The sequence below is a fragment of the Rhinolophus hipposideros genome (genome assembly GCF_964194185.1).
Source record: "Rhinolophus hipposideros genome assembly, chromosome: 5".
Taxonomy (NCBI): Eukaryota; Metazoa; Chordata; class Mammalia; order Chiroptera; family Rhinolophidae; genus Rhinolophus; species Rhinolophus hipposideros.
The window spans coordinates 61,810,508-61,821,599 of record NC_138051.1 but is presented as its reverse complement, the minus strand read 5'-3'; the positions used below and the strand labels follow the sequence as shown (position 1 = coordinate 61,821,599).

The window sequence follows — 11,092 nt, the reverse complement described above, 5'->3', positions numbered from 1 at the left end:
GACTGCATGGTGGTTGGCACCACCAATGATGCATCATTCAAGGCTCAGTTGTGTTTAAATTAGTAGTCTTCAGACTATAGCATGCAGTGAGTGTATGTTCTTAAGGGCTACTGCCAGAAATTCTGAATTAGTGCAGGGTCTGAAGTCTGCCTTTTTAATACAGATCCCAGGTGATTCTGAAGCAGGGGGTCCAGGGACCACAGTCCAAGATACAGTGATGTAATGGACAAATGCACAAACTCCAGTGGCCCCTTTTTCAGAGGTTTAAAGACGCTGCTTGTGCCTCTTGTGCCTCTCCACTGGCACAAGTCCAAGGAGATCCAGCGTTGCCTTCTTTACTAACAGGGTTTATTACTCACTGGCATAATTTGAAGGACATACGGAAGCTTTTCTTGACTAAGAATATCTCTGAGGAGCTTCTGAATCTGGAGTTCTAAGCATTTATCTTCTCCAGTACTCCTTTTAAATCATGAACAGCTTATGGAGAATAGCACTCTGTGTTCTTTTTTTTTTTTCTTTTTTTTTAAAGGAAAAATCCCAATGTGGCATACTCACAGTATGTTAGAGTGTAAATGCCGCTCATCTGTCTTCATGGTCCATCCTGCCAGACCACTGGACTCTACCCCATCATCTCCCTGTGTCCCCAAGCCCTGTACTTGAGACATAGAGACCAGGGAGACAGAGCCTCATGTGAGTTTTTCCTTCCTTAGGGCACCTTTATTTACAAACCCTACAGAAAAATCAATGGATGCCTATTTCTGCATCCTTCCTATTATGCGTTATCATGCTTCTCAAATTAACCCATGGGTGAGGTGGTCCATAGGCTTTCGCAATGAAATTGACTGCATATGAAATGAGTCAGAAAATTCCATTTATTAAAACAAATACATGGTCCATGTGGGATGAAAATGTGCACATCACATTCAGGTGTTCCTGTTCTAATGTTTCTGGATTGCCTTCTCTTTGAAAAACACACTCCATAAATCTTATATAGGAAAAACATTAACAATTTTTGGGCTGGGAAAACATTAATGTATATGTAACAATTCACCATTGCCAGGAGCAGCTAGAAGCAAATTAAAAAAAAAAATTACATAAATTCCCTAAGACAGCATGCGCAATTTCTCAAAATTCCAGTTGTGAAAGAGTGTATGGAGAAATGGTTTTGACTTTTTCTTGGGAACCAATCTCTTTCAAATATTGCAACATTTGCCTCAGATAAAAGTATTTTTTTTTATTTGCAACCTCTGATTTAAATGAAATAGTATTAGATTGAAAATTGAAAACAAAAACAAAAACTAGAGTTAATATTGAGAATGATGTGATGTTTATTTTTTTTAAATATAAGAGTTATGTTTACTGTTTAACTAATTTTATGGCAGATTTCATTACTACCCAGTACATCAGACACAGAAATTAGGGCCTTGAATAATTAAACTAAGTTTTCCTATTAGTTACCCCTCAAGATAAAATTATGCTGGTGAAAATGATTATTGAATTTCTAAAAGAACTAAAGCTCTTCAGAGGCATAAGTAATCAAAAAAAGCTTTTTTCCCCTTAATAAGTAAAGATATCAATAAGCCAAAACTCATATAAAGGCTCTGGCATTATAATTCCTTACTATAGGACATGAAATTATGAAAAAAGCCAAAACCTTTTCCTTAAACTTAATTTCAGATGGGCTATATATTTACTGCTTTCTCTCTCCTTTTTAAAACAAGGTCACATTAAGTTTGGAATTTCTTTAGCTTTTAATTACCAGAGCAGTATTACAGTGTTTTCTCAAGTTTTACTCCATTTTCATTGCTCCAAAAATCTAGATTTACATGAAAATATAAAGAGTCCTTTTGAGAAAAACAAACTGTGTGGATTATGAAAATCATCAGGGTCTTATAATGACGTCTTAGTTACCACCAAAGAGTGTTTATTCACAGTTGTTTTAATGTGACCACATGTTCAATTCATATTTTGGCTCATTTAAAAAAATGGATATGGTTTTAGCTCATTCCACAGTATTACTAAGCTAATGGTACAATACTGTAGTTTAATAAATACTCTGTCAGGGTTTTTCCCCCTCTAAATCTTTATCAGTGTCCCCCTGACTGTAACAAAATTCCAAAGTTTAAACAGAACAGAAATATTTGGTATAGAAGTGCATTCATACATTTCACAAATATTTCAGTCTTTGCTCCCCCACCCCAGGCATGAGCTTTAATTGGATGCATTCATTCTTTTACCAGCATGCCCATTAAAGGAGCTAAGGAAAATATTTACCAAGTCTGTTTCAAAATCTGTCCTTGGCATATTAAGAATTTTTATTGTCTCTTTTCTTCCCTCTTCATCCCTTTTTGTTTCTTTTTAAACAGGAGGAAGGAAAAAGAAGAGAGTAAAATTTGGAAACCGTCTTTGGGATTGCAAAACAAACAAAACGTAAGAGAGGCCCTCTTTTGCCTGGGAATGTCGCAGAAAAAAAGTAACGGAGGCTTTCAGGGCCTCCCATTACTGATAGAGGCTAGAGCTGCAATGAAAAATCACTTTCAGTATCACTTCTTGGGAAAAGAGAGCTCTAGCTACAAGGGAGCTGTAAATAAAGACTGAGAGATTCTGTCAAACAAGATGGAGAACAAAAGCTAAGAAAAGATTCTATTGAGAGAAAAAAATAGGTGACACATAAAGACCATCTCAGTGGAAAAAAACAAAAGCCAGACCCCATCTGGTGGAGTTGGCTCTGTTGGCTATACCTGGCCCCTTCTCCCTGGAAGGCGAATAGCAGGCATTCTGAGAATGGGTCTTCTCCTGTGCCATGGGTTTATTTCTCCTGATCCTTGAACAACCAAGGGCCACATTTTTAAGAAGAGCACAGAAAGCGTTCTTTCAATCTAAAATTTCTGTGACTTAGGGACAGAAGGAATTTGCTCCTACTCTCTGACAAAAGCACCTCCCAACTCATGGTGAATCCTTACTGCTCCTGCGTGATGGTACCTACTCTGTTCTGGATCCTGAATAAAACCTAAATGCTTTGGATTCTGGAAAACATATGGAAGAGGCATTTATACCACTGATAACTAGGAGGTATTTTAGGCATCACTAAGGCTCTGAAGTAATCTCAGTTTTCAAGATACTGAGTTATACTCCTTCCCAGCTTCTTTCTCTCATTCCTGTTCCAGACTTTATAGCAAAACAACAAAACTTCTGAATGGATGTAACATAGGGACATTTTCATGCAATAGTACTCAAAAATTGTCACAAATATATGAAAGCACCAGTCACAACACATGAGTTACTTTTACTTGCAGAATCAACGCTATCATGTACAAATGTTAGGAATAGTGATAAGAGAACACAGACAACCGGCATTTTTTTGTTTGTTTGTTTTTTTGTTTTTGTTATTATCATGAGGATAAACCACAGGAAACATTTCCCTAAGCATTTTGGGTGCTCATCCTTGGAGTTCAGTCTCACAGACAAGCCCAGCCTTATTTCTGCACTACTCTAATGGGGAAGGGAGAGAGGATAGGGGACAAAGGAAAAAGAAAAAGGAAAACAAAGGCACAAAGACTAGACATCAATGCCATTAAACTGAATCGCAATTACACTGGACAACTCAGCTGATCAAAGGGTATTCTAAAGGCAATATTCATTCCAAGAAGGTCATACACATCTTAGCTCAGTACAGCTGTCTGTTTCAATTTTTATTTTTTAAATATGAAGCAGAAACATAAGGTTTTGGGAGGGAGAGCAGAAAAGAAATGACACCTATTTTATCTTTAAATAGTCCCCTCCTCCAGGCAGTTCTGCTGATATCAGATCTTTTAATTCAGGCTGTGTATTGGCTTTCATTCTCCTAAAGGGGACCAGTTCTTTAAACATGCATAGCCTGGAGTTTCCAGGATGGTTCTCCTCCCTCTCTTTAAATGCTGTGGACTAGAAAGGCGCCCACTTTGCTAAAAACTCTACATCAGTGTCCCAGGAGCCCCAAGGCTCTTCAGGCTTCTCGTGAAGACTTAAAGGATGGCACAGAAAAACTTCTTCTCCCTAAATGGATTCTCTGAAGCCGGAACAGGGGTCAGGAGGGGGTCTTCCTTGGCATGAGCTTCACAGTAGGCCATCAAGTCTGCAGCTGCCTTAGATACCTAGAAAGGAAGAAAACAACAACCGGAACTTTAGATGAGGCGCTGATGCAGGTGCAGTCAGTTAAGGCCCAGGATTTGGTGTCCAACTGCCCTCAAGAATTCGGGTTCAAATCCTAACTCCACCATGTACTAGTTTGAGTTAAAGTGAAGCAAGATACTCAATCTCCATAAGCCTCTGTTCCCTCATCTGCAAAGAAGGGAGTCGATGATCTTGACCTTACAGGATTGTTGCAAGCAGGTCCAAGACTAGGGTGAGGGGAATAAGGCACTTAGGGCACAAAATTGAAGGAGATGCTCAAGGTCAGGGTCATGCATATATCAACTCTGCATTTGTACAGCCCTGAGAGTGGGTTATCCAATTTATTGGCATATAATTGTTCACAATATTCTCTTATGATCCTTCTTAGTGGTGTTTACGTAGTATCAGTTGTAATGTCTCTTCTTTCATTTCTGATTTTACTTATTTGAGTCTCCTCTCTTTTTTTAGTCTAGCTAAAAGTTTGTCAATTTTGTTTATCTCTTCAAAAACATCAGCTCTTAGTTTCATTGATCTTTTCTATTGTTTTTCTGGTCTCTATGTCATTTATTTCTGTTCTGATCTTTGTTATTTCCTCCCTTCTGCTAATTTTGTGCTTAATCTGTTCTTTTAAAGTTTCTTGTGGCAAAAGGTAGGTTATTTTAGATCTTTTTTTCCTTAATGTAGGCATTTATCACTGTAAACTTTCCTCTTAGAACTTCTTTTGCTGTATCCCATAAGTTTTGGTGTGTTTTGTTTCCATTTTCTTTCTTTGTTTCAAGATATTTTTTGATTTCCCTTTTTATTTCTTCTTGATCCATTGGCTATTCAGGAGTATGTTGTCTAATTTCCACATACTTGTGAATTTTCCAGTTTTCCTCCTGTTATTGATTTCTATTATAATTTCATACCATTGTGATTGGAAAGATTCTTGGTATGATTTCAATCATCTTAAATTTGCTAAGACTTGTTTTGTAACCTATCATTTGACCTATCCTGGGGAATGTTCTGTGTGTATTTGAGAAGAATGTGTATTCTGCTGCTGTTGGATTAAATGTTCTGTATATGTTTGTTAGGTTCATTTGGTATAAAGTACAGTTAAGTTCAAGTCCAATGTTTCCTCATTGATTTTCTGTCTGGATGATATACCCATAGTTGAAAGTGGGATATCGAAGTCCCCTACTATTATTGTACTGTTGTCTATTCCTCCCTTCAGGTCTGTTAATATTTGCTTAATACATAGAAGTGCTCCTATATTGGGTTCATACATATTTATAATTGCTATATCCTCTTGATGAATTGACACCTTTATCGATATATTAATATAATGATCTTCTTTGTCTCTCGCTGTAGTTTTTGGTTTAAAGTCTCACTCTTTAATAGGCATTACATTGCTTATAAAAATATTTTTATTCTGTTCCTATTTTGTTCCAGATATTGACTTAAGTTTTCTCTTTTGACCTATCCAATAATCCTGAGGTAGAAAATGTTATCCCCCTTTTATGAAAGATTAAAGGCTCAGCACATTGCATGAGTTGTTCAATGTCCTATAGCAAAGTAAACAGGAGAAAAATATCTTGAGCCCCAATGTTTTGCCATTAAGACACAGCCATCTAAACACAAACTACTCAAATGCAGGGCTAGTTCCAAATGTTGATTAAAATTCTTTGTGCATCTTTATGAAATGCTACTATGACAGAATGAAAGGAAACAGCCTGTTCTTGTCTTAGCAACTCTAAATGAAAGCAAAGGACAGACTTTCAGAATCTTGATTACTTTTTTTGTGGTTTTTACTTGTTTGAGCCATAGTCATTATTACACCAAATAGGAGCTTAGCTGTAAGCAGCAGAGACTGAGCAGTGGTAATAGCCAAAATTCACTTATTAAGAAGAGATCTAGCACCATCATTGCTCATTTGCAATGCTCACACCCAATTTTTTGCAGAAATTTTCAAAATCTTTTTATGAAACGGAAAGTGCTATCCTGGCTAAAATTAATAGCTTAGAATTGCTCATATCTTATATTGGAATGCTTGATTCTGAATGATTTCCTTCTCAAAATATATTATGTGTTTTATCTTGTTTCCTCAACTAGATTGCAATCTCTTATGAGTGATAGTTCTAAACAATGTCAGAATCCTAGCAGTAATTAGAATAATTGCTAACATTTACCTGGCCTTGGTATGGGCAGAACTGTGCTAACTACTTTACATACAGTATGTTATCAAATTCTTACAACAACATTATGGGTCACAAACTATTATTATCTTCATCCTTAATATGTGAAGTTGAGGTTTCATTAGGTAAATGTTTGTCCTAAGTCCTACAGCCTGTGAGTGTCCAAGTCATGGTCTCAGTGTCGCTGACTTAATCTTTATGAAGTCTCTACCTTTCTAACCCATAGCTTCCATCCTTATCCTGTACCTGACAATGATTCACAGCAATAATCTGCCTGGCAAATCTTACTTTCTGATTATTCCTGCTAACATTTTGTACACAACTTCTTTTAGATTTTACATCCCCATGCCTAATTCTTCCGTGAAGATTTTCCCAATAACTAGGCAATCTCTCCATTTTCAGTCTTTGATTCTTCCAAAAACATCTCAAATTTGTCCTCTATGGCCATCTCTGTTACTGCTATATCAGTTCAAGCCTCTACCTTCTTTCTCCATGATTACTGAAATAACGTCTTAAGTTAGAATTCTCAAGGGACCTGCTATAGACTGAATGTTTGTGTCTCCCCAGAATCATATGTTGAAATCCTAATCACCAGTGTGATGGTATTTGGAAGTGGAACCTTTGGGAGGTGATTAGCTCATTAAAGCAGAGCCCCTATAAATGGGATTAGTGCCCTTATAAAAGAGACCCCAGAGAGCTCCCTTGCCCCTTCTACCATGTGAATTTATAGTGAAAATATAGCCTTCTATATTCATGAAGCAGGCCCTTATCAGACACCAAATCTGCTGGCACCTTCATCTTGGACTTTCAGCTTCCAGAACTGTGAGAAACAAATTTCTATTGTTTACAAGCCATGTAGTCTATGGTATTCTATAATAGCAGTTCAAACAGACTAAGACAGGGTCTGTGGGTAGAATTCAGGGGGTGGTCTGTGAACTACAATGATAAAAATATTACATCTTTACTTTCACTAACCTCAAATGGAAATTTCTTTCCATTATAGATGTAGGCAATACACCAACATACTACAATAGCATTAGCCGTTTCTATGACGTAGTAACCAACAGAAATCAGATATTTTCCATCATATAACAGTTATTGCAAATATCACATTTCATTTATGTTGATCCACTTTATAATTATACACCCACTACTAGATCTTATATTATCAGTTAATAAAGGGATACACATATATCATAAATGTTTTTCTAAAAAAAATATTCTGATGAACTATGTTTCAATATAATTAGTTTCCTTTGTGATTTAAACATATTATTCTGAGGAGACCATATTCTTCAACAGGCAGCCAAACAGTTTAAGGGCACAAAAAAGTTTAGGAATCTCAATTCTAAATGACTTTCCTACTTTTACAACTGTGCCAGGAGTAGCATTCTCCATACTGCCGTTATAAAAGATATTTTAAAAATATAAATGAACTCATATCACTCTCCTGTTTAAAACTTTCACTAGCTTCCCATTATACTTTGTAGAAAACCAAAACATCATAAAACAGCCTGTGGATCCTTCCTGCTTTGGGCCTGCCCATCGTTCCAATTCATGCTGTGGTATTCTTCCCTCCCCACACAGGTGTCCTCTAATTTTTTGAAATATCCAAGCCTCAAAGCTTCACACATACAACTCCCTGGAACATTCTTATCTCCATGGCCTTAACAGGCTGTCTTTTTCTCTTTCTTTAGGAGTCAGCTGAAGTGCTGCCTCTTTGTAGAGTCTTTACCGACCACTTTATCCAATAATGACTTTCCTCATTATTCTCTCTCAGAGTACACCATTCTTTTCCTTCACAGAAAAAAGCTTATCATAGTTTATAATTATGACCTTTGGTTGTTTATTTGCTGTTTGATATTTAAGCACTATGCTCTATGAAGGCAGGAACCATATCTGTTTTATTCACCACTGAATAATCAGTGCCCAGCACAGAGTAAACACTCAAATAATTGCTGAAGGAGTTCTCAAACATAATCTTATTTAACAAATATCCCACTAAAATAATATTTATTGAGTACCAAACATGCTAGTTCTGGAGGCTTGGAATAATTAGGGGGGAAGTCACACAGTTCTGGAGGCTTGGAATAATTAGGGGGAAAAAGTCACACAAAGATTCCTGTCCTTGTGGAGCTTACACAGTGTTGTAGACTTCCAATTCTGGAGCCACAGGGACCAATTAAACCTTCCTGCTGTAACTTAAAAATTGGACAAAACATATGTACAAATGTTTTTTAAAATGTTATACAAAAGGACAATGATCCCTGAGAGAATGGACACAAGATAAGCTTTACGATTGCCATAGCCTACTGCCTAAAAAGGGTTTCCAGGCCAAAGCACAGGTAGTGAGTACCTAAACAGAGTTGAGGAATGTCACTGAGTTCAGGTGAAAGTAACAGGGAAGAAAGAGCTACAGAGAGAGAGACAGAGTGCATACACATGCTCTGGAAGCCTCCAGAGGATTCCTTTGAGTCTTTAGTTGAATACTGATAAGTACATGTGTTGCAGAAGACTGTTGGAGGCTGTGCAAAAAATTTCAGAAAGGATCAAGTGAAACACTCCCCGATGAGCACACAGACCACAATAGTTTGTGTCCCCATAGGCCAGAGTAGAAAAACTTCATAATTGAGGTTTGAGTCCTAAAAAGGTAGTGGTGCCAAATAGGCCTAAGTTAAAGGCTGTTGTGGACTCACCTATCAAAGATGAAAAGTAAGCTTTGAAAAAATCAAAATGTTTCCAAGTAACTTAACTTCATCTTAGAACAAAATTAAAATTTATGGCAATACAATATTCAAAGGAATATAAAAAAATCCAAGCATGCCACAAGATAAAATTCACAATTTCTAGAATTAACAAAAAAGCCAGGCATGAAATAAGTAGGAAAAAAAAATCTATCCCTTAATGAGAATAAAAACTAATTTAAAAGATCCAGAATTGATAAAGATGATAAAATTAGTAGATATGGATAAAGTTTAAATAGCTATTGTAAATATTGTTCATATAATCAAAAAGATAGAGGAAAGCAAACATGATAAAAGGAGACCTGGAAGATATTAAAAAGGCCCAAATCGGGGCGGCTGGTTGGTTCAGTGGTTGGAGCACAGTGCTCATAACACCAAGTTCGTTGGTTTGATTCCCACATGGACCAGTGAGAAACACGGCTTGAGCTTGGAGCTGAGCCACTGGTGGGCAGCTGGTTGGTCCAATGGTTAGAGTGCAGTACTCATAACACCAAGGTCGCCAGTTTGATTCCGAAATAGGCCAATGAGCTGCGCCCTCCACAACTAGATTAAAAAAAAAAAAAACGACATGGAGCTGATGGGTTGGAAAAACACACTGTTCCACAATATTCTCCAATAAAAATTAAAGAAAAAAAGACCTATATCACATCTCTGGGAGAAAAAAATTACACTACATGGAATTAGCAGCAGATTAGATACTGCAGAAGAAAAGATTAGTAAACTTGAAGATATAAAAGAAATTCTCCAAAATGAAGCAGAGAGAAAATAGACTGTGAAAAAAAATAAAAATGAACAGAGGACAATGAGACAACTTCAAGTGATGTGGTATACACCGGGTTCTCAAAAAAATGTACACAAGTGGACATTTTGGTCAACGTTGCTCAAGCAGTAGTTCGCTGTAATCAGAAGTGTCGGGACACTGATGGTAACCACTTTGAGCACCTCTTGTAACTGCAGAAGTCAAACGTGATTTGTATTCATCTTTTGTTACCGGCATGTATTGAGTATTACAATTTCAGTAGCTTTTCCCTTTCTTCAAATGTATGTACATTTTTTTGGCACCCTCTGTATATCTGAAGTCTCTGAAGGAGAGGAGAGAGATAGTGGCTGGAGGAGAGGGAAAAAAGTATTTTAAGACATAATGGTGGAAAAAATTCCAAATTTAATGAAAACTACAAACCCACAGTTTCAAGTACCTCAACAAACCCCAAATGAAGAAATATGACTCAAACTACTCCAAAGCACAGCATAATTAACTTGCTTATATAGTATTTCAGTGGGAGAATAAAGAGAATAGAAAATGAAACATAATAAATTGCTGCTATAGATAAAGTTAGAAGGTAGTAAGTTTTGTATGAAAAAGCAGGGCGAAAGGGATTGAAAGTGTGTGTATTGGGGGATAGTGGTGGGGAACAGGTTGCAATAGTTAGGTTTAGTTGAGAAAGTAATCAATCTTTGGGTAAAATATTACAGAATGAAAACTACAGTAAGAAATGGGGCATCACCGACTTATATTTTAAAGGAGCACTCTTAATGCTGTGTTGAGAACAGAAAACTATAGGAGTCAAGGGTAGAAGCAGAGACTACCCTAGAGACTACTGTTGATCCAAGTGAGAGGTGATAGTGGTTCATAATAGAGCAATAGCAGCAGAGGTGGTGCATAGTCATATAATTCTAGATAAACAGCATTTGCATGAGATTTTCTGATGGATTAGAGGTAGGGCGTGATGAAAAAAGAAACACTAAGTAATAGAACTTCTAAGTTTTTGGACTGAGCATATGGAAAGATAATGTTGGCATCATTCCAGTTGGTTAAGGCTTCAGGGAGAGGTTTTTGCGGGGAAGATCAGGAATTCAGTTTTAGACAGGTTGAAATCAAAACATCTACCAGTGAGATATATAATGCTGCAGTTTGGGAGAGAGAGCAAGACTAGAGCTATAAAGCTGGGAATTGAGGCCATGTAGATGGTACAAAAAGCCTTGGGTGTTAATAAGATCATCAACGGAGTAAATTTAGATAAA

At 36.9% G+C, this 11,092-nt stretch overlaps 1 protein-coding gene across 3 annotated transcripts in view; it reads right to left on the bottom strand.

The window, feature by feature from the left end:
- Positions 1-854: 854 nt before the first annotated feature.
- GNG2 (G protein subunit gamma 2) overlaps positions 855-11,092 on the bottom strand; it is a 110,233-nt gene continuing 99,995 nt past the window's right edge. For all 3 annotated transcript variants that reach the window (XM_081048674.1, XM_081048676.1, XM_081048675.1), the window contains one exon: positions 855-4,133. In XM_081048674.1, the coding sequence (XP_080904800.1) occupies positions 4,005-4,133 (129 nt within the window). In that variant the 3' untranslated portion in view covers positions 855-4,004. The remainder of the gene's footprint in view (positions 4,134-11,092) is intronic.